Source organism: Thermobia domestica, chromosome 1, assembly GCF_964235325.1.
Source record: "Thermobia domestica chromosome 1, izTheDome1.hap1.1, whole genome shotgun sequence".
Taxonomy (NCBI): domain Eukaryota; kingdom Metazoa; phylum Arthropoda; class Insecta; order Zygentoma; family Lepismatidae; genus Thermobia; species Thermobia domestica.
Genome location: NC_137454.1, coordinates 146,220,213 through 146,245,309, shown reverse-complemented (window position 1 = coordinate 146,245,309; position 25,097 = coordinate 146,220,213). Strand labels below are relative to the sequence as shown.

General features: G+C 36.1%; 1 protein-coding gene across 1 annotated transcript in view; it reads right to left on the bottom strand.

The window, feature by feature from the left end:
* The window catches only part of eca (transmembrane p24 trafficking protein eclair), a 37,957-nt gene extending 12,897 nt beyond the window's left edge, over positions 1–25,060 (bottom strand). The window contains exons 1-3 of the mRNA XM_081764027.1: positions 24,861–25,060; positions 7,383–7,498; positions 4,111–4,215 (exon numbers count right to left, since the gene is read on the bottom strand). Of these exons, the coding sequence (XP_081620153.1) occupies positions 4,111–4,215; positions 7,383–7,498; positions 24,861–24,990 (351 nt within the window). The 5' untranslated portion in view covers positions 24,991–25,060. The remainder of the gene's footprint in view (positions 1–4,110; positions 4,216–7,382; positions 7,499–24,860) is intronic.
* Between the last annotated feature and the right edge of the window lie 37 nt (positions 25,061–25,097).

The window sequence follows — 25,097 nt, the reverse complement described above, 5'->3', positions numbered from 1 at the left end:
TCTCAACTGTAATGGTACATTACACAACGAAAATAATACAATATACAGATTTGGTTGACATTTGAAATCAGTGACCCTATTCAGTATAATTTAAGCAGTTTTTGTTATTTGGTCTAGGAATTAATTCGTGCGGGTGGACAAGAGATGGCGCAACGAACGGAGCGTCCCACAGTTCCGTGTATCCACACATGTGTTGCAAACTCCTGTCATCGCGTATCGTTCGTAGTATAGGGCAGTGGATTAAAGCGTCAACAACACCAGTTTGTAGTTAAGTGAACATGGCGCAATTTGTGCCTGATAAAGTGTTTTTGCGGGGTGTCCTGCTGCATTACTTTAACATGCAGAAAAGTGCGACTGAAAGTCATCGTATTTTGGTGGAAGTGTATGGTGACCATGCTCTAGCTGAGCGAACGTGTCAGAAGTGGTTTGCACGGTTTAGAAGTGGTGATTTCGGCTTGGCAGACCAAGAGCGAGCTGGACAGCCAAAAAAAATGCAAGACGAAGAATTGACAGCATTGCTCGAGCAGGATTCGTGTCAAACGCAGGAACAACTTGCAGCAGCATTAGGCGTTGATCAAACAACAGTCTCCAAACGCTTGAAAGCCATGGGAATGATTCAAAAGATGTCACATTGGGTTCCACATGAATTGAAAGACAGAGACGTTGAAAGACGAAAAACCATTTGCGAATTGCTGCTTCAACGACAGAGCAGAAAGCGGTTTCTGCATCGAATTATTACGGGTGATGAGAAGTGGATCCATTACGAGAACCCTAAACGAAAAAAGGCCTGGGTGAAACCAGGTGAACCAGGTCCATCACAACCAAAACGAGATATTCACTGTGCAAAGGTTATTCTGTGCATATGGTGGGATATGAAAGGTGTGGTGTACTATGAGCTGCTGCAACCGGGTGAAACTATGAATGGAGAACGTTATCGACGACAATTAATGCGTTTGAAGCAAGCTCTGGCCAGAACACGACCAGAATGGGAGAACAGACATGATAAACTTATTGTTCAACATGATAACGCTCGCCCACATGTCGCAAAACCGGTCAAAACCTATTTAGAAAATGTCGGATGGGAAGTTTTACCCCACCCGCCGTATTCACCAGACGTTGCTCCTTCGGACTACTACTTGTTCGATTGCATGAACAACGATTTGATTGGACAGCGGTTTACTTCTTCAGAAGATATCGAAACATGGGTCTCTGACTGGATCGCTTCCAAGGATGAGGACTTCTTTCGCCACGGAATCCGTACATTGCCTGACAGATGGGCGAAAGTGGTGGCTAGCGATGGACAATATTTTTCTTAAGGTATTTATGTATTTTGTGTTTGTACTACAGCTTCAATGTGTGCGTACCAACCGCACGAATTAATTCCTAGACCAAATATCTCTTTGTTTTATACATTTATTTATGAAGCAATGGAAAAAAAGTGCATGTGGATTTTTCACTTTTTTTAAGAATCGACTTACGCAGACAATATAAGTACATATAATGCAAATCTGTCGTACGTTATCACTTAGTGTCTCAATAAGGGTCCAATTTTGTGAATACGGACAGGAAATAATAATGTATCTGTAACTTAATGAAAACTGACAGGCAATTTCAACATCTTACACAAGAAAGGAGTTTAGTTAAGAGTTTGGTACTTCCAAGAGCAACATGTTTCCATATTTTCTTTCAGTTGTAGGACATATATACTTTAAAGACAAATTATCTTCAAATATACAGTTCGCACCTATGCTCTTGTATCTCAATACCTCGTATAACTAATCTGCTCAAAGATTTTTATATTTGTCGCAATAAACAACTTTCTGACTGCAACTTTTTCATTTCGTTTGGTCGCATTGGAAGCACACTGATGAATGTTTGTTGTTTTTGTAAAAGCACAAATAACATCCTTTACTCTTCTTGGTAGTCTTCTTTTCTTCACTGAATAAAACTGTGAAATTTCCAACCTTGGCAATTAGAATTTTTAAAATCCCTTGGAAGCCTTGGAATTCCAAACTTCCAAAGCATGTGTTTCATGACCAGAGCTTTTCCTAATTCTAATCCAAAAACTCTTCATGTGCTGGTAGTGTTCGTTTCTTTTGTTGTATACAGCACGTGTGCATCTTATCCTTTCCGTAATATTTCTTGCCATTTGCAACATCAGTTGTAGCACTAATATCACTTTTACAAGAAGTGCCCTCAGTTTCTTAATTTTCAATCCCTGTGTCGCTTATCTCAATTTCAGAGTTTGTCTCGTGATTGGTGACTTCACTAGAAGCATCAGAGGTCTTCGTCAGCACTGAAATGAAAGTCTTTCAATTCCTTTATTTGGCTCAACTCTGTTCATTATGTATAATCTCTCAGCCATTATCCTACAAGCTCCAAAAAATTACATGAACGATATGTATGAGTCTTCTTTGACCTTATACTATGTCTGGTAGCGAAATCGAGGGGGTTTATCAACACTGCTATTATCCTGACATATCGTTCATGTCCGTCATCCATCGTTCATCTATCGTTCATATCGTTCATATCCTGACGTATCTATTCACATCGAAAGAAATTATCAGCATAAAGCACGTTACAATAACGTGATCAGTCTAGCAGCGACAAAAAAAAATTTAATCTATATGGGCCTTTTTTGATCCATAGATACCAGTTACAGGGTAATGATAACAATTGTTCTGTCATTAACAAAAACGGGTAAAATCGGTAGGTATCAGAATGCAAGAACATTTAATTTTCGTTTCTGATATATTATGCATGTATTGTCATGTACCTAGGTAATTAATTACAGAAATATCCTTGTAATCTTTATGTAACAAATTACATTTCGAACCTACACGGGACTTATTCTCAGATTCTTGAAGGTATAAAATGAAATAAAATAACCTAAAAAGGAACTCTAAATCCGTCCCAAGTGTGGAAATTAAAAAAAAGGTAAATTGATACAGTAACTGTCCTTTATTGTACTTGAATGATGCTGGTATGGTCATATTGCCTGACTTCAGAATTGCATGAATGAATTGAAATTAGTAGCAGCCTTTTATATTTGGAGTACACCTTCTGAATTACGGTTCAACCCTTGTTCAGTTGACCTGTGTCCATCTTTAGTCCGGGTTGTTGATTCATTCTTCACTTTCGTTTTGTCCTTATTTAACACGAGTTACGGCTTCTAGTCTGCCCCAACTATTTCTTATGTAATTTACTGGGAAACCATACCACCCCGTCTTCCTATTTCAAACATGTAATTTATATATTTGTACTGCATTTCTTTTTCAACGCACAACTAAAAGTCCTTCGAAAGAAACTTCTCCACATTTTCGCCTTTATTTTTACGGAATGCGCTGTTACAAAATGTATATATATGAAGCCAGCCAATGATTTTCTATATTTTCGTGTGGAATTTACTACCTTTTCTATCTAAGAACTATTTTTTTTTCTATTCCTCAAAAATTCCTATTCATCCCCATGAGAACCAGCACACAAAAATTACGGGTAAGCACGAACCAAACTTATTAACACTTGTATTATTCATGAACATGCGATAGGCTGTATGCTGCATAAAATGCACGTTATGTGAGAGAATTAACGGAGGGAAAAGGGGAACGTAACTCAATTGTTAATCACAAAGTACTACCATTGTTTAATTTTCTCCTATCAAAATGATGAAGGAGAACGTAACTATAAACAATAATCTGAGAATGATAACAACGAATGGTGAGACTGTGTGAAAATACCGTAAGAATGAAGAACGAAAACGAATTGAAAATGTTGACAACGTAAAGTTCCAATTGTTCAGTTCATAACATTGCATGTATAAATCCAAGCTTGTATTTTTCAGAATGGACAGATGTACTACCTAACTCTCTCAGGTCGTATATGGGTGGTTATATCTGAATATTAAACAGATCCTCAAAATAGACTTTACACTTTTAGGTGGGCGTTTATATTCGAGTAAATATAGTATTTGGTATTTTACATTGTAGGTGAATTTTAGAAAATTTGAAAGCAATATTAAATATCTAATATATATAAAAATAACTTTCTTTGACAAATTAAAAAAAAACTGTAAATTAGAAGAACTATTAAACATTTCTTAAATGTACTCACCAACTGAGTTCCACTAAACCACTTTGTACTGTTCGAATAGAGGCATATGACATGTTCTCCAGGTGTATGAGATGTGAATGTAAACCGGCCTTCTGAACTATACACCTGTAGATAAAGATGGGAAGAAAGGGTAATCAACATCTCCATCAAATGTATTTCGCACTATCATAACCTTCATTTAGAAAATACAACGTAGACGTGCCAGAGCAATTCCTGTACATTAAACATGGTAGGAATATCTATATCCGTCCTCTGGATTTTACTGCTTTTAAGTACCAAAAATTATATAATAACATTTTGAAATTAAAGATGCTACCTAAATGTATTTATAAGAAAATTTTTACGTCAAAACAGTAACTTTTTTTTTTTTTAAAAATTAGAAACTAACATATTTGATCTTCCCTGATTTCAATCACAGTAGTGTTAGAATTTGATGTCAAATCAAGAGCATCTCTAATATTTACAAAGCAATCATCATTTTATTTCTTTCAAGTACACAACTGGATAAACTGACTACAAATACAAACCTTCGGTTCAGTCATATTTAAAATACTGCATTTACTCTTTACCTTTCCATCGATCTCTATTAGTAACTAGTTTTAAAGGTATACGCAATTTAAAATCTTTCAGTATGAATTTTTGAAAAACCAATAAATAACACAACAGAGTATCTTAAATCTATATAAACAAATGTATTAGGGTTGCTGAAACGTTTAAATAAGTTATTTTTTAAGGACCATACAAAGAACTCCAAATAAATACCTTTAAAAAAAAGTAAATTCTCCTTAAGAATACATCAGTATCCATTTTTAAAATTCAATGTACGTATCACGATTTCTTTACAGTATTTCTTTAACTGCGAAAAAATAATGTCCTTGGAGAAAGTGAAATACATACGGCAGAAATACTGTACTTACGGCGTATATTTCAGAGCCTAACTGAACAGAAATAGAAATTTCTATAAAGAAATTAAAGGAACACATATTTCCGAATGTAGACTAAATTCCTGTTGAATTCATTTTACCTGGAGGGAAAAAGCTGTGGAACGAAATACACAAACTCACTCTCCTTATCTGAAACAAAGAGGAATTGCCACAAGAGCGAAAAGATTCAATCACTGTTGTAATTCACAAGAAAGGTGACAAAACTGATTGTAATAATTATCGAGGCACCTCTCTTCCATCAACATCCTATAAAATCCGCTCAAACATTCTGTTAGAAATATTACGGCCATATGCACATTATTAGTGCGGATTTAGACGAAATTGATCAACTATCGACAAAATATTTACCACTCGTCAAATCCTCGAAAAGAAATGGGAATACAATACCCCATACATCAACTATTATTGATTTTAGAAAGGTCTACGACTCTGTTAGGAGGGAAACATTATACAACATTTTTACCGAATTTGGAATATCAAAAAAGTTAGTTAAATTAATTGTGTTTAAATGAATCCCAAAATAAAGTTCCAGTAGGAAAATACCTGTCCACGAGAATGGTCTTCAACAAGCAGATATATTACTTTCATTATTATTCAATTTTGTTCTAGAATACTCTATAAGGAAAATCAAAGATAACAGCCAAGGCCTAGAGCTGAATGGCACTTACCAGGTTATAGCTTATGGTGATTATGTAAATCTCATAGAGTATGATACGAGGATAGAAATAAATGCAGAGATGATTTTATTAAACTCCTGTAAGGACATGGTTTAGAAGTAAATGCAGACAAAACTGTGTCCATAATACTGCAAATTATGCAAACGTTTAAATATCTAGTAATACTTCGACAAAGTGGATACTTTCAAATATCTAGGATCAATACGAACAGATAAAAACCATATACAAAGAAATCAAATGTCTATTGAACGCACGAAATTCATGTTATTATCCAGTCTAAGATCTTCTGTCTTTGCCAATTATGTCCAAGGATTTAAGGTTTAAAATATATAAAACAATAATTATGCCTGTTGTATTGTTCGGTTGTGAAATATGGTCGCTTACTTAAAGGGAAGAGCGCAGACAAAGTATTAAAAAAAAAAAAATCTAAGGCAAATATTTACACCAATGAGTTTCTTGAAAATTCATAACGAGGAACTGCATAATTTATAGTTTACTTAACATTACTAGCACCGTTAAGTCTAGCACCCTCAAACGGGGCGGCCATGTAGCCAGAATGCAAGAAGTAGAAATCGATGGGTCTTCTAACTAGAGACACAATCGAAAAAAGACCAGTAGGAAGACCTAGACCCAGATAGTAGAATAATATTAAGATGGATCACGCAGAAATAGGAATACAAAGTAGACACTGGATGCAGTTAGGGTAAGGACAGAAGTTAATAGATATCTTTTGTGAATGCGGCATTGAACCTCCATAGGCTATAAAGTTAGTTAGATGACGTATGTGCATATTATCTTTATCTGAAATATGAGAACTAACTTACCAGAATTGATTAGCTTTCCCGATTATTTCTATATAAGTACAGTTGAAATAGCAACGATTAAAGATCAAGCTTTTAAACTTAATACTTATTTTAACAAAATGGGGAATCAAGGTGCTGACCAAGTAAGCTATTTGGCCAACCGGAGTTCCTCATCAGCTGTTCCGCAAGAGCTTAGTTTTATTTAAAAATAATAATAATAATAATGAGGAATTTATTCCCCACAACTTTTGAATGCACAAGGATGCACGAAGACAAATCATTTATCGTAATTATATATATATAAAATACTAATGCAGTTAATATGTTTAATAGTTAAGCTGCAAAAATCATGTAAGAAGTACGAAGAGTTTGGTAACTATCGTTTTATGCACATAATACTTTATTTGCTTTACACATCTAACCATATAAATTCCTATTAACATATGTCGACTAGTGATGGACAAAACCAGTTTCTAGAAAAACCGAAATCCGAAAAACCTACACTTCGGTTTTCTCCAAAAACGGTTCGGTTTTTCATCGAAACCGGTTTCAGTGAAAACTTTTGGAAAACACATAAAACTATTTCTGTGGAAACGGAATCGGTTTCCAGAGAACCACGAAACACTATTCTGGTCAGAAATAGAACTAATTTTGAAAAAAAAAAACGATAACCGGTTTCGGAGAAAACCGAAACCGGTTTTGGTGAAAAACAGCTTTTGAAAATTTTCGAAAACCGGTTTCGGTTTTCCTAAAAACTGAAAACCGGTATTTGTGTCCACCACTAATTTCGACACGTTGTGCATTAACCTTATTCATTGCATGAAAGCAGAAAAGTAAACGCAACATACCCTTGATAAGATAGTTTTATCATCTGGATCTCTTACTTCTACATGCATTCCGATGCCTGGGCTAGAAGGCATAAATCCACCCGTCCTTGGATCATAGAGCTGAACTTTGTAATTCCCTGAAACAGAAAAATACATCAATTACCATGTATGAGTACATCAAATCAAAAATAGCAAACCTGATAATAAAGAGAACTACACTGCCTTAAGATTACTTGTGGTTCGGCCTGGTATTTCAAGTTCATATATATGCATTAATAAAGTTTCACTACCAAACACAGCACATCAGACTTCGTCAGGTGGCAATTAACTTTAAGACATACTCCACATTTGAATCAGCCACTGTTAAAAGGGGTGTACTCCACTTGAAATACATCGCACATATCGCCTTTTAACAATGGTCTATTCATTTGTATGAAAGGGTAACTTCTGATAACCAACTGTCTGAACTGTTAAATTTGTAGCGTGTAGTAATATGAAGCACAGCATGAGACGTTCATTTGTGAAGAATAGAAAAATGAAATCTTTTGAGTTTTACGTCCCACGGCTATGCCGGTTAGGCTAAAGGAGACGGTGATTATGAGAAATGAATGAAATGGTGGAATGAAGAAAGTTGGAGGAAACGGGAGAACCCCGAGAAAACCCACGCACACGGTGTTTGTCCACCACAAAGCTCACTTGGCGGGAGCAGGGTTTGAACCCCGGACCCCATGCACCAGAGGTGAACGCTCTACCACTGAGCCACCGCGGCCCCCTTGTGAAGAATAGAGTGTAAAACTAAAATTTCATTTTCATTCTCCTATAGCATACTCCGTTAGGAGAGGTGCGCCTCGCAGAGGACAAGCCCCATTAAATTATGTATACAGTGCAAAAGCTAGTGTTTAAAATTTCTGCTTCTACAGAAGGTTATTCGCTTCATATCCGACCATTTTTGATGGGTATTCACCTTACGATATACCGCATCGCCACCGCCAATCATGTTCTATTGGATATTCAGTATTGTGGACTATCATAAAGGGCACAAGTTTTTCACACTAAGAATTTGAAAATTTCGCGTTTCATTTTTCATATTTCGCATTTTATCGCATTTTCCAAATAAAGTTTGCATTTTGTAGCTCTTGTGGAAAAGATATTCCCCGACATTTTTATAATTTTTCCTTCTATTCATAGATCACTACAGAAATAAACCATTAATTACCTAAAAACAAAATACACTGAATATTCCACTTGACATTGTAAATTTCCCTTATAGCAAATTATATTTTTTAAAAGCAAACTTAAGGAAAATCAGTAATTAAAGGAAAGTTTTGCTGTCTTCTGAAAACACATAGGGACAAGTTACATTTAAGCATTAAACATAAGCGTGTTACATATTTCCACATTTTCCTCCTTCGTTGTTGTACGTTTGTCACTTATCACCAGCCTATACTTGAGGGAAAAAAGGAGAAAACTCATAATTGGTATTGCTCGTTGGAAGCTACACATATGTAAGTGCATTTACAACAAATTTCACTTCGGAATTTTTGTCCATTTAAAATATTCATTACACTGCACTTTCCAGATGAATCATTTGTCAAGAGTTCATAGGACACTTTGTAAAACTCCAAATACGGTACTTCATAATCAGATGTTCGCATTTTTTCTTTTTTTTAAATGAAGGCCAAGCTTTATAAATCTTCCTTAATGCAACAATGTCTGGTTCACTACCACATACAATTACAGAAGGATCACATAGCTTCCACAAAGCATCATATCTTCACCTGTGATTCAACACCGCGTAAGTAACATTTGATCAACTTTACAGGAGAGACAAAAACTGTTTGAAAACTAGCTTTAGCCTCCTTATACGCGGTATTACTTTTGAAGGAATAACAGAGCCGTTTGTCGTGATATAGGTGTACTACTTAAACAGATTGTGCGCCAACATATGCTGATTCTAATGGTATCAAAAACTCAAATTTGTCAAAATTGGAGATACGCGGTGTTGAATCTCGGGCGACGATATACTTCTATAGTTTTGGAGTCTCCTCTTTGTGAAGAAAGCTTTAAGAATGATCTTTATGCCCTTTTTTTAAAAGTCACATTCAACACTAGCCCTCTTTTCACTTGGTAACATACGTAAGTGTGCTTTAGTTTTTTCACCAAGGAGGCCCTGCAACATGTTCTCTATTCGAATCACTCAAAATGCACCGTTCATGCCACGTTCTACCATTTCGACAGTGGAAAACTGTCGTTTCCAAGTTAACGAAAACGTATTTTTAAAATTTCGCATTATCTCGCGTATTGTTAAAAATTTCGCGCAAAACTGCCAATTTCGCGTTTTATCGCACAACGGAAACCGATGAAAATACACATAGAATATTATAAAACGCAAAGAAATTGAAAATTACTTAATTCTGATGCATTTCATTTTATCGCGCATTGCGAAAAACTCGTGCCTCTAACTATCACATGGCATCAATTTCCTGATAAAAACATAGTGATATTCTGGCGGTATGATTCGAAGCAGGGTGGAAAAAAATCATGATTTTTTTCAAAAAAATCATTTTTGTTGATTTTTTTGATTTAAATCTATTTTTTTGATTTAAATCAAATCTTTTTCTTCGTATAATACAAGTCGCGAACTGAAGAAAAAACATTAGGAATTAGTATTAAACGTTAATTATGCCATTTAAGTGAAAGTATTGGGTTTTGATTTTGAATTAATTCCCAATCGTTAACCTATTTCAATCCCAAACAATGTTTCTTAAGCATTAAGAAAAAAGTACAGCAATGTATATCAACATGACTCTTTTCTTTTCACGAAAGTTACTGATATTTGGCAGGGGCATATTTTTAAACAATTGGAACTAGCTAGCGGCACGAAATACATATAAAGTACATAAATTTCGCCTAAAATTAACTAACTCACTCTATGACCTATGGAACCCGGAGGTTCAATGTCATGTTCACAAAAGCTCTCCTGACTTCTATCCTTAGTCAACTGCCAGTTTCTACTTTGCATTCCTATTTCTGCGAGATCCATCTTAATATTGTCCTCCCATCTGCGCCTAGGTCTTCCTAATGGTCGTTTTCCGATTGGACTTCCAGTTAAAACTTTGAAAGCGTTCCTACTTTCTTCCATTCTCGTTACATGTCCTGCCCACCTGAGCCTCCAAGTTTTGATGACCCTAACAATGTTTGGTGAACGGTATAAATTATGCAGTTCCTCATCATGAAGTTTTGGCCATTCCTCATTTCCGTTCCTTTTGGCTCCGAATATTCGTTTCAGGATCTTATTCTCAAATACTTTCAGTCTGCGTTCTTCCCTCAGCGTAAGTGACCATGTTTCTCAACCATGCAGCACAACAGGCATAATTATCGTTTTATATATTTTAAAGCTTCAAATTCCTCGACGCAATTCGCGACGATAAGAGATTTTGAACTGAATAATAACACGAATTCCCTGCTTTTAGTCGATATTTAATTTCTTCGTGAATATCGTTTTCTGATCCTATATATTAGCCGATGGCAGAACTTTCTTTGTTTTTATGCGATGAGCTTTTGTAAGTCAAAAATTTTCTGCAGGAATTCCAAAATAAAAAATCAAGATGATCAGTTCCAGCAAAAGAAACATTTGTGATTATTAAAAATATGCTTTATGTGACGTGAAAAACAGTTCAAATGCGAGTTGTTCGTGCACTTAAGACATACATAGTAGGCACGTTTTTATACTTTTCTGTTGGCTATTTTATTTCCTCTGACAATTTTTCCTGCACAGGCGCGGCAAATTTTCTGCGATCACATCGCAGATCGCGGCATGTTTTGCAATGGGGTCAAGTATCCACTTTATCAAAAGTATTATTCGATATTTTAACCCATGCAAAATTTGTCGTATTACGATCCCGTGGAACTTCTATGTATTTAGTACATAAATTTCGTCCAAAATTTTAAAATCAATTTTTATTTTTTGTTTCGGAGAGGGGATCGGAGCCCTCTAAATACGCCCCTATTATCTGGAAACAAACAAATAGACGTGGACAGAAAAGAGTTTTCATCTTAAATGTCCATGGTGATTTCCCCGTTGGAATAGAAATTTTAAAGCCCTGTGTTACAAAGAGAAGAAAACAGGGTTCACCCGTAACCCGTTCAAACGGGATTTTACCTGATCGTTCCCTACATGATACTCGTTTTCATATTGTGCTTACATACATTTGAGTCTCATTGTATTATGATTATTATCTTCCATAATCGAAATAACAGAAGAGAAACGGGATTTTACTTCCTTTCACTTTAAATTAATTCATTTCGGAATTTGATTTAAATCAACGATTTTTATTTAAAAAATCAAGTGATTTAAATCTTGATTAAAATCGTGATTTAAATCAGACTGATTTAAATCAATCCACCCTGATTCGAAGCCTTGTCCATATGGATTATCACCTGTTGCGTCCATTCCATACAATTGTGGGATGTTTCTCCGATAGATAGGTGTCAGAATGGATTCTTGGAAGTGTCTTGCATTCATCTTCACGTTTCTGTCCACCTTGCGTATCATCAACTCACCCTCATATCCAAATCTCGTAACAACCATAAAGCCACGAAGGAGACTTTCCCTGCACTAACGAGCAAAGTTGCTGCGCTCCTTGCCGTTAATGTCATGGTACGTGATCGTCCGAATGTGACTATTAGCCGTGAGATGCACGTAAGATTCATCTACTGACAACTTTCTTCCATTTGGAATCCGCCAGGTACTTCTTATAGAGTTTCTCGCCGTTTGTCTCACTATGTTCGGCAATGGGGCAGGTGTTGTATACGGTCCTTTCGCACATACTTCAACCTGAGGCGCTAGCGAATTATTTTGTTTACAGTTGACGGTACGAGGAGGAATTTGTGGCCCATATCACGTTGCCTCGGGGGATTTTCTTGGCACGTCAATCGACGGACCCCACCTCAGTACTACTCGTGTCTGGTTTTCGTGGGTGGATGTTTCACAAGGAGAACCTGTTGTATGTAACGGGCCATAACAGTTTTCGCAGTAGTCACCTCGAGTGTTAACCCATTCTCCTGACACTGTTTCGCAATGCATACGTACGAAAACTTAACATGGAAAAGACCCATTACGTAATTCTGTCAATACCGGTTGCTTTTCGGCGCCATTTGATAACACTCACTACCAACATTCATGCACCTACAAGGTCAGAAACAACATTGCTCCCGCAAGCAATTCCATAGTTCCTTCAAGATACGCCAGGTAGCAGCACTGAATCGAAAATGGTCGGATATACAGGGAACAACCTTCTGTACAATCGTTGATTGTGCTACATGTATTTTGTAGGGATTTAGGATTTAGATTTCTGGGCTTTCGGCATCTATGGCCATTTAGCCCGTCACGTTTGAGGGATGTCGTCCCTCGGCGAGCACACTATCCGGGGAAAGGGAAAGAAGGAAGCGGCCTGGGACCTATAAGTTAGGTACCAGCCTATCATTTGCCTGGTGTGAATGAAGAAAACCTACGAAAACCGCATAGTGAATAGCATTACATACATGGACTTTTTAGGGTTTTGCCTTCCTTCGGGCCATACTTTTCACTCCACTAATTATTATTTCTTTATCATTTCATTTCATTTACCACATCTCCTTTACTTTAAAGGGCAGACTAGTAATACAATGTTTTTGCAGTGTGCAATAGAAAGTGATATCACGAATCACTTACGTAGGAACAAATGTGAGTTATAGATTTATTTATTTATTTTTTTTTAATGTCACTAGTCTAAGCATGAATGGACGTATGGTTTTAACAATTTGCTGTATTTTATTTACTACTATGATCGCTATCATCAAAAATGTTTCACATGTTCAGTCGCAGGGTTTGCCCAAGTGGACCCAGCCCGAAAACACTACCACCCACCTGGGTTTTTGAGCTTTCTGTTAGTATATTATTGGTATAACTAATGGGGCGTTTACACTTAGTCGATTTGCGTTCGATTCAGTGGAATTGACGTCACTTTCAACTTAATCGACCGTGTAAACGGGACTTCAACTTAATCGCTTGTTGATCGAAGGCGACTAATCGTTGGCAACTGAATTGAAAGACGTTCTATTTTCTGTGGTTGAAATAATTGAACACATCCATCGATCTGATTCGGCCTAGTTGCTTCGATTTAGTGGCAAATGCAGCGAGTCGATTTAGTCGTGCGACTAAATCGACCAAGTGTAAACGCCCCATAACGTGATCAAATTGAAAGTGATTTTTACCAGATTTTGAACTTTCCTTGGGCAAACTAAATGCTTTCACGTAAGGTATACATAACACCATTATAAAGTTCTGAATGCATTGAACGAATAAAAAATAAAGAAAAAAACTTACCTTTGTTTGAGATAATTATAGAACAAATTAATGTATGGATTATGCTTATGGCCTATGAGTTATTCCATTTCAAATCGTCCAGGGTGGTCCACACGACTGTCTGAGTTTTAGTTTATTTTTTAAAATAAGAAACTACATACAAAATTATTAGACCTATATTTTTTCTTTTTGCTGAAAAATTTTTTTTCTTCGATATACAGCCTTCCAAAATGGCTGCCCTCCTCTCGGATTGCTCGAAAAACTGAAAAGCATGTCAAATTAAAAATTTTATTGTAGAGAAACGAGTGTACTTACCAGGGAAGGGTCTGAATGGGGTACTCGAGTTACCGAACGACATGTATCAGATATAAAAGAGAGTGTGAAACTATGTACATATGCAAAGTTATAGCGGCTGAGGGCAACATGGAAAAGCAGGAGAGCCGGAAGAAATATGGTCGACCGTAGGGCTCAGCAACACAAAAAGCTTAGGAATCACTCGTTCCCCACGTGAATGGCCACAGAAATTAAGGTCAAATGTTTAGTAGTAGATGCATGATAAGATTTGCTATATGTAATGAACATCGTGGCCATCTAGAATTTGGATTCAAAACGTAAAAGAGAAAGTGGGACATGTGGCATATGAAATAGCACTGAAATTTTACCAGGAATTCATTGGTATTAACCATTTTGTCGTAACTTTATTGTGAGTTGAGAAGTAACATGCAAGAAAGTCGTGAGGGGATGTTTGAACAAACTTCGGAATAACCTGTCGGAATAATTTTGGCACATGAAGCACATCTAGAAGAAAAATACAAAGAGCATTTGCAAATGCAAAGAGCTGGTAAGATCGCAGTGTTAAAGATGGATAGCTGTTGTCACGTTAAAACACCCGGCACAAAGGAGGGCTGGGGATTACAGGTACAATTACGACGTGGTTCTTCTCAAAGAAGATAACATGTATCATCACATAAGCAAGTATAGTGATAAAGGTGCATACCAATCTATGAAGGGTTGATGTGAAGAGTATCTTTAAGTGTGTGGTGAAAACAAAAAAGCTGTTCTCACCTTACACGCTATCACCTATTTCTAACGTTTGTTATTCTTCGACCATTGTATCAATATTCACTAAAAACTACATTTCTGATCTTCTGCACAGGGATTATTGTCGCACATCCCAAATTCATGCACTAATAATGACACAATTACCTGGGGATTCATATTCATGACCACAAGAAAAAATAACTTTTCCAAATGATGAATTAGAATATACATTGTCATTTTCCAGCACTTCCTCAACAGTGGCTCACTGATCAAGGGCATATTAACCTTCCTACCAACCACTCTTATCTTGATTGACTACTTCACTGATAACGCAGATATTAACTAGTGAGCTTTCTCTCGTATTTTCTGTCTACAAACAGGACACACAGTAGGTGGTACGGACTCACCTTTGGCCACTTCTTTCTCTGTCGACAATGACCATCTTTCCCTTACTCGCAACTATTTTACATGTAAACACTTTTCCTTTGGTCTGTATACAAACCAGAGTTCTCCAAGCTCTAACTTTTGCGTCATACTAGTGACACTATCACAGAGTTTATATACGTCCTTCTTGCATGTTACTTCTCAGCTCACAATAGTTGCTACAGAATGGTTAACACCAATGTATTCCTGGTAAAATTTCAGTGCTACTTCATATGCCACATGACCCACTTTATCTTTCATACCGTGAATCCAAATTCAAAATGGACACTTTCAATATGGCAGCCATGATGTTCATTACGTATAGCAGATCTTATGTATCTACTACTAAATATTTAGCTTCATTTCCATGGGAATTTACGCGCGGAACGAGTGATTCCCCAGCTTTCTTTATTGCTGGGCCCTACGGTCGGCCACATTTCTTCTGGCTCTCCTGCTTCTCCATGTTGCCCTCAGCCGCTATAAATTTGCATATGTACATAGTTTCACACCCTCTTTCATATCTGATACATGTCGTTCGGCAATTCGAGTGCCCTATTTGGACCCTTCCCTGGTTAGTAACATAATCGCAATAGCAGGGTATAAAGTTGTATGTTTCGGTGGAGGGCCAAAATTCGTCTATTGGTCCAATAGGAATCGCGCAATTCACTCGCAATGTTGCCAACTTTGGTGAAATTTTTGCTAACTTCAAACCTTTTTTTTTTTCCGTCCTCACGAGCAATATCAACCATCTGCTTCTAGCATCGAAATCTACTCCATAAAGTCTCTTGAAAATGTAAAGGACTTACGTTTCTGATTATTACATTCCACGTTATAGCATGATGAAAAGCTGAAAATTTCATTAAGACGCCATGTTTGAACGCAATTTCCTCAAAAACCTCACCTTTTAAAAATCCGCATTTTTTTTTACATGTATTGGAGAAGTACCTAAGTATTTAATGTTTGCTAACCGTTCATGCGGCTGTAGCCCCTAACATTCGCAATTAATTATTGAAATTTCGATTTTTGTACTTGAAATGTAAATATTTCCTATGGGCATTTAGACCCTATACACAAGACGAATTGAAAGGGAGTATGAAAATTTTGAGAGATGAATGCTGACATCAAATCCAGTAGAAAAGTTTCTATAAACATGAGTTGAATTCCGCTTCGTTTTCGAGTTACAGGGTTTCCAACTCGGGACCCAAAATCGGCTCGCGACAATGGAAAATAAAATATAAATTTCGCGTTAAATCAGAAACTATGTGTTACAGCTTTGATAAAGTTCAGAAAGTTGATTTGTATCAATATGATGATTTTACGTGCGTTGCAATTCGGTTGGCGGTGTTGCCAACTTGGTAGAACTTTTATTTGTTTCCAAATGACACTACGTGGAATTTATTTGATATTTGGTATTCATTAATGATTGTAAACATCACATGAAGCACAATTTTCCCCACATCACCACAGTTTTCGAAAACTTACATGCATTTCATTAAAAAGTTTTATCTCGTGCGTTATTGATAATTTGCGTGATTCGGTGTCGTGAACATCGTCCTAGTGTTCTCTGGAACCATGAAAATTGTTTTCACTGGTAACATGGCATTGTAGTGCACTAATTACAGTGTTTGTGTGAATAATAATGGAGAAGTCCTATTACAATAAGGATCGTATTAAATTGTTAATTATGCTAAAAGTCATAAGAGGATTGTGCACAGAAAAATTCTAGACAAAAAAAAATTATCTTGCGGTAAAATATATGGATTGCGTACATCATGTCTACCCAAACGTATTATTAGGGGAGGATGATTATTTGTGTCCTATACAAAACGCGATTTGAAAGGCAGTATGAAAAATTTTGAGAGGTGAATCCTTCACCGTAGTCTAGGTTTCACCGATAACGGTCGTTTTAATGGCGACACATTCATGTTTAGCATGTTAACTGTCTGGTTAATGGTTTCCAAATCTACATTCAGAGGAACAAATTCTTTATCTTGCTGGTGCATAATTTCATATTTACACCTTCTTCCGTGGTCACAAATATCTCACACACATTCATGTTGTTCACTGTAAATACTCAAAGCACCCTTTACACAAATAATCATCCTCTCCTAATACTACGTTTTGGCAGACGCGCTGTATGCAATACGTATATTTTACCGCAAAATAAAATTTTTGTCAAGAATTCTTTCTGTACACCATCCTCTTATGCCTTTTAGATTAATTAACACATTTAATACGGTCCTTACTGTAATAGGATTTCTCATTGTTATTCACACAAACACTGTAACTAGTGCACTACAATGTCATGTTACCAGTAAAACAATTTTCATGGTTCCAGAGAACACTAGGACGATGTTCACGACACCGAATCATGTAATAAACTGTTTCGTGGTTGCAGCAGAACTTCTTGAACAAGTTCGAACTTGATGCGTGGAGTTACGAGAGGTCTTGCAATAAATAAATTTTCTTCTTTTAATAATAATAATAATAATAATACAACTTACACAGACGTAGTTTTTATTCGACATTTTGGTTTAACTAATAATGGCAAACATCAAGTGAAATTCACACTTAATGTTGCAAACTATCAATAACGTACGAGATAAAACCTTTTAATGAAATACATGTAAGTTTTCGAAAACTGTGGTGATGTGGGAAAAATTGTGCTTCATGTGATGTTTACAATCATTAATAAATACCAAATATCAAATAAAAACCACGTAGTGTCATTTGGAAACAAATAAAAGTTCTACAAAGTTGCCAACACTGCCAACCGAATTGCAAAGCATGTAAAAATTATCATATTGATACAATTCAACTTTCTGAACTTCATCATAACTTTAACACATACGGTAGTTCTGATTTAACGCGAAATTTATATTTTATTTACCATTGTCGCGAGCCGATTTTGGGTCCCGAGTTGGAAACCCTGTAACTCGAAAACGAAGCGGAATTCGACTCATGTTTATAGGAACTTTTGTATTGGATTTGATGTCAGGATTCATCTCTCAAAATTTTCATACTCCCTTTCAATTCACCTTGTGTATAGGACCTAAATGCCCATAGGAAATATTTATATTCCAAGTACAAAAATCGAAATTTCAATAATTAATTGCGAATGTTAGGGGCTGCAGCTGCATGAACGGTTAGCGGATATTAAATACTTAGATACTTACATGTATTAAATACATGTAAAAATATTTAGATTTTTTAAAAGGTGGGGATTTTAAGAAAATGGCGTCTTAACGAAATTTTCAGCTTTTCATCATGCTATAACGTGTAATGTAATAATCAGAAACGTTAAGTCCTTTACTCTTTCAAGAGACATTATGGAGTAGATTTCGATGCTAGAAGCAGATGGTTGATATTGCTTGCGTGGACAGAAAAAAAAAGGTTTGAAGTTAGCAAAAAATTCACCAAAGTTGGCAACATTGCGAGTGAATTGCGCGATTCCTATTGGACCAATAGACGAATTTTGGCCCTCCACCGAAACATACAACTTTATACTCTTCCTATTATTGCGATTATGTTACTGAGTACACTCGTTTCTCTACAATAAAACTTTTAATTTGACATGTTTCTCAGTTTTTCGAGCAATGCGAGAGGAGGGCAGCCATTTTGGAAGGCTGTATATCGAAGGAAAAACTTTTTTTCAGCAAAAAGAAAAAATATGGGTCTAATAATATTGCATGTAGATCCCATATAAAAAAATAAACGAAATCTGAGACTATGATGGGGACCAATTGTGATTTGCCTGGACGATTGAAATGGAATCGGTCTTATTTAAAGTAAAATACGCAAGCTTTTATTTTAGGGTTCCTGGGATGATGCGATCTACATTTGTTCGTTTGTCTGCCTGTACCGCATACACTACGGGGTACAATTTTCGGTCTTTTACGTTTAAATTTTCAGGGTACAAGCACGAGACATTCTAAATTAACTGTGTATATTTTGGCGGCGACCCAACGTAAAATTTCAAAACGGCGGCCATTTTTAAAAATAGCAGGTATCCATGCTACAGGGTGCAATTTTCGGACTTTTAAGTTGAAATTTTGATGATACAACTACAAGAGATTCTAAATTTGCTGTATAAATTTTCTCGGCGATCCAATGTGAAATTTCAAAATTGCGTCCATTTTTTCAAAACAGCAGTGAATAGAAAATTGTTGAAAGTTGTGACAATGACAATCTTGAAATATAAAATCACATTTTAACACTTTACACCAAAGACATTGAAATATTTCGAGAGAAAAAAAAATTAAACCCGAAAAAATCTATATGGTGTCAAGTGTATTGGGCTTTTTCAAAAAATCGGTTTTTTTTCAAACCCTAGTGTAACCTAGTGAGATTTGAAAAGACAGCTAAACAAAATATACAATATTTTAATTCAGAATACGTACTGTTTTGATGTACCACATCACAGAATTTATCCTAAACGAGTTTGCCAGTCAAACCACGCTTACTGTAAATATCAGTGAATAATGTGAATATTAGTTTAGAAGTTCTTATTTACGTTTTGAACCTTTCGTGCTCCCCTCCCCCAACTTCCTTCCATTACTTCAGCCTTAGCCTTATTTGAGTCCCGAAATGTGAAAAGTAGCACAACTGATTAATAATACCTATAAACCTGATATAAAAGATAACAAGCGATTTGTGTTGATCTTTCACTTAGGGAGTACTACCAACTTTTTTTTTGGAGGGCGAGCAGCCTTCGTGTGCCCCCTCCCCTCGTAGCTACGGGTCTATCTTAGATACGTATTGTAATGTAGGTTAAGTAATATAAAACCTTCCCCAACAAATGTTTCCGCTCTCCACACACCTCCGCCCCAACAAATTAAAGCTGACGTCATCACTGGGGAGCAGGTTGAAACTTGGTCAAGGAAGACTGCCATACTAAATTCAAGATGCCTATTTACGGTACCCACCTTCAGGTTTGTGTGTGTCTTCGCATATAATCATATTTTATGGCATATCAATTTACAGGTGCATTATCTATCTGTACGCAATCATTTGGGCACTCACAAAGGAAACAGCATTCTAGAACAGGAATTTATTTCGTTTAGCCCCGCCAGCTTTTCGACAAGACAATAATTACTATTAAATGAGTTAGGTTAGATTAGGTTCGGTTTGCTTTCTTTCATTTACTTAGTACATAGGTTTGGACCAGCGGAAGTTATCGGAACTTCAGCCCTGTAATTTGCTAAGATATTATTTCAAGGCCGAAAAGGTATATTAAATAATTTTATAAAATGGACAACAGCTCGTAAAAGGGCACGCTTAAGAATTATAATTACGAAACTTATTTTGCATGTACATTATACTATTTTTTTCGTTATAAAGACACAATATGTAACTAACAATTTATCTGAATTTATAAAAGTTAAGAAGAACGAATTATTCGAAGGTAACAGTTTAGAGACGGGTAGGGAGGTCAAAACTGGCCAAAGAGAAACAGGGTTGGCTGGTTTAAACTAAAAAACAAAAAATGTTCGTAAAATCTTCATGAACACATATTTATGGATAATCACGTTTCACTCCCGTATATTATTCGTGTAATATTCAGACCTAAATTCACCATTCATTACTACAAAAGCAACTTTTATATATATATATATAAGTTTATGAATGTTTCTTTTGAGATTATTTTTATAGTTTGTTATTATTATTATGCAATTGCAATCAAAGAAAAATTCTAAATATTATTTCGTTTTAATGTTTACTATTGATAAAATACATCGAAATGACGTACTTTTTTGGGTGGGTAATACAAACTCCACGAGAGGCATTTATTGAAATCAGAAGTATCATTGGTATTTATGTATAAATGGGTCAGAGCCAAAATGGACTCAAATGATTCCTATCTTTATTCACTTTTCTTACTGATATTCAAATTAAGTCGTCGTATTTCTTTAACTTGGACTAATAAAAGTCGTAGTAAAGTAACTTGGACTAAATTAGTTCTTCTGTACTCCGCGGTATTTTGAAATTGTCCATATGTAATTCTATATAATGATTTCACTTGTGCAACTGTTTATCCTTTTTGTCTTGAAATGACTCTAGACAATTATATTAACAAGTATGTAAAGATCAGTACAACGTATTTTTATCAGGAGTCCTTCGTGAGTGAGTCGGCAGACGTATCGCATTTGTGGTCAACGTACCATAATCACTACGCTAAAACTGAGGTATTAAATTACAAATTTGGTATATAGATATTCAATAAAATTAAAACAAAGTCAAATCCAAGCTGACCTTGGAAGCTGCGTAGGCAGTTGATAAATTTTGCCAATTTCTATCAATATATTTAAGCAACCTTGGCTTCTTTATAAAACAGGTATTCAGGCAAGTAGAAAAATATAATTTGGTTTCGTTTCGTATGTTTAGGCTTAACATCCTTATGAAATATCAAGGTTATCACGGAGATTTCCACTTCAAGGGTCACCTCGAATCGCTACTTGGTTTACACTTGGGGGCGCGGTGGCTCAGTGGTAGAGCGTTCACCTCTGGTGCTTGGGGTCCCGGGTTCGATCCCCGCCCCCGCCAAGTGAACTTTGTGGTGGACAAACATCGTGCTCGTGGGTTTTCTCGGGGTTCTCCCGTTTCCTCCCACTTTCTTCATTCCACCATTTCACTCATCTCTCATCATCACCGTCTCCTTTAGCCTAACCGGCATAACCGTGGGACGTAAAACTTAAAGATTTCATTTTTGGTTTACACTTGAAAGATGAGTTGTGGCTCGACCGAGAATTGAACACGGGACCCCTTGATTAAAAGGTGAAAAGTACATAAACGTAATGCAGATGGTTTCATATGTGGAGACCTCACCATGAAGTTCACATGATTTAAAGCATTTTTTGTTTGGTTTTAACTATTTTTTTTTAAAAAAAAAACAGCTGGTTTAAACCAGCCAACCCTGCTTCCAGCATACCCGGTTGCTGCATAATAACACCACGGCGAAACAGACTTATTTCTGTCCAGATGTGATATAAATACTTAGAGCAAATTATTAAAACAAAGAAAAAAAAACTGGTTTTTGCCAACCCTGAAGAGAAGTGAGTTGATAGTGGTGACTGACAATTGATGTTTGAGTAAATGATGTGATGAAAATTTTAACTAATTTAGCCCTAGATTACCGAACTTGAACTTTATAGTGACGTATGTGGGAAAAGAAAGTGAGCCATTCGTAACGAAGACAAAAAACAATGTACTCTGCGGGGCTCTAACCCGTCTTCACTCGCTACCACTTGCTTAGCAATACTATGTAAATTAAATCTTGGGGGTTAAGTGTTGTACCGCTCGATCAATTTTAGGAAATTTACCGGGTCGATTGAAGAATTTATTTAAGTTTGTGAGGAAGAAAGAGTGAAAATCAGGTAAGGGGAACAGTATAAGTTAAGAAAGTGGTTGTTTTTTATGGAAGCGGCACTGTATGTGGAGGCGGACGGACTATTACGCGCAGAGGTTTCCTTTTTTACTATACGGATCCACAGATTGTAAAATGTACAGAAAAATTTGGGCAAGTCGAGAACGAATCGCTGTAAAAATGGCAGGGTGGTTTTCAGACCGGAAAAAATGGCAGGCAGAAGAAATGGTAGGCGAAAAAAATGGCAGGAAGGTAAACAAGTAATATACACGTAAGAAAACGTTTACAAATATACTGCATTACTCAAGCTTGCCTCTTGCATGCATTAGTTGAAGAATTTCTAGCCTTGTAGAAAAATTATTAGTACTGGAAAATTTGAGAAACAAACTGACTATACTACACAACTTGTCAAACGAATAATCTGGTACTTCTTTTATTTCATTTTCTATTATTTCTGGATCGATGTTTAATGTATACAGGACATAATTTACGTGAAACAACAGTAACCACAATGTTATTATTTTTATAATGCAAATCACATAGTCAAATTTGTAATACTATATACAGAACATAGGCCTAACTTACATGCAACAATAATAACTACACTATTATATAATTTTGTATTGTCTAATTTCGTATAATGCAAATCCACAGCTAGCTTTTGTACTATAGCCTCATAAATTACTCGTACATGCAACAACATTAACCAGCTTGTACTCTATCATGTTTAAAATCTCCCAGTAAGTGGGGAAAACTTATTGTTCCAATCCTCGCATAAATTATTTGTGCGTGGGTACTCTCAAAGAGTAGCCTGATGCACATGCCAATTTTGGGGAGGAAACTGTGGCGGATGCGTCTTACTCTCATGGTTCCTTCACCTCCTAATCTGTATAATCCGGATATATATGTTGAATTAAAATAATTATATTCTGCTTCTGAAGGAGCTATCTGTTTTAAGTATTCCATGCCCTGCAACGCATCTTCACATGGAAGAAAATTCAGTGAATCAATTTGGTTGCAGAACAGAAAACTCTACATCTTTATTATAAAAGTCCTGACAAACCCAATTCTTGAATTTTACGATAATTAAGTACTTTGTCGTAGAGGAAAGAAACATCCTTGTACTGAAACATCATGTCGAAGCTTACTCCGAACTGCGTTGTAAACTGCTACTTCAAAGTCACATATAACTGAGTGAATAATTGAGGCGCCATTGCAATAAATCAAACAAATACTTCAGAAAGGACAGCCATCTAAATGCCCTATGAAAATGCTTTCTTATATGTTACATGTTTACATATTGTTTTCCCTTCCTGCCATTTTTTTTTCGCTCTAAAAATGAGACTGACATTTGTACCGCGCACCGTCGAGAACGGAACTCAACCAACCCCTGCCGGGCTTCTAACCTGTTCCTAATACTCCTACTCGCGCGCCTAATGTAATGTAACCTAACGCAACTTTAGTAATGCAACCAAATATAACCCAATACGGTTCATGTTCCGTTAAGGGATCCAAAACTAACCTAACCTAATATGTTATACTATGTAATCAAACAAAAATCAATGGAAAGAAGTGGAGAAATGGCAAATTTCGTGTGGAAGAAACTACTGGACCCCCTTAACGGGACATTCACCCCGAATACAGTTGATTTTCGTACTTTTTTCGATTTTCAAATTGGTCCGGCGATACAGCACTAATGTTAATAATGGTAACCTAATTTAGGTAATAGTATACATGAGAACCCCCTGTCTTCCGTGCGCGAGGATACTTCATATTATATATTTATACGTTACCAAATTAAATCACTGCGTTGTCTTCATTATATGTGCTTAACATTCTATTTTTACTTTCTAGAATAAATTTTGTTGATTTCGATTCGAAAAATGTTAAATATTTTTAAATTTATATCGTGATGCAGACCAAAATCCTTGTTGCATATAATGTAATGCGCTATAGTATATAAAGTACAAGGGCAAATAGGTACGTTCTTTTTTATTTTCGTATCAGTGGATAAGTAAATGAAAGTGGGTTTGTTACCCCCTTTCTAAGTTCGTAGATACTCAATGAATAATCCCTAAAAGTATGAGCGTCCAGCTTCTTCTGGAACTCAGACGGTCTTACGTATACTATATCCCTAATTTAATGTATGGAACCATAGAGGATCGAATCTGAGTAAAATATCGCAAAAAAGTAGGTAAAAAGGCTCCCCTTCCCCATCGCTAAACAAAGGCCTAATGAAATAATAAAATATTTTTATTAATTTTCAGAATTGATTTACTGACCAATTAACTGTCTACATACAACAGCATGTATAACCAGTACTAACCTATAACCATAGTCTCATCGGGAATTTCTTCTATAAAACATTTTCTTTCCGTTTCTCCTATGTGGAAATATAAAGCTGAAGCTCCTGCAAAGAAAAACACTAACACAATAGGTCCTAAAACAAAATTCATTTCTGAAGCAACACCTCACGCTTCCACATCAATCGTGTCAACAGGAACTTCTAGTCAGAGGAAGTACGTACTACAACAACTAGCATAGTACTTATTTACAAACAGTC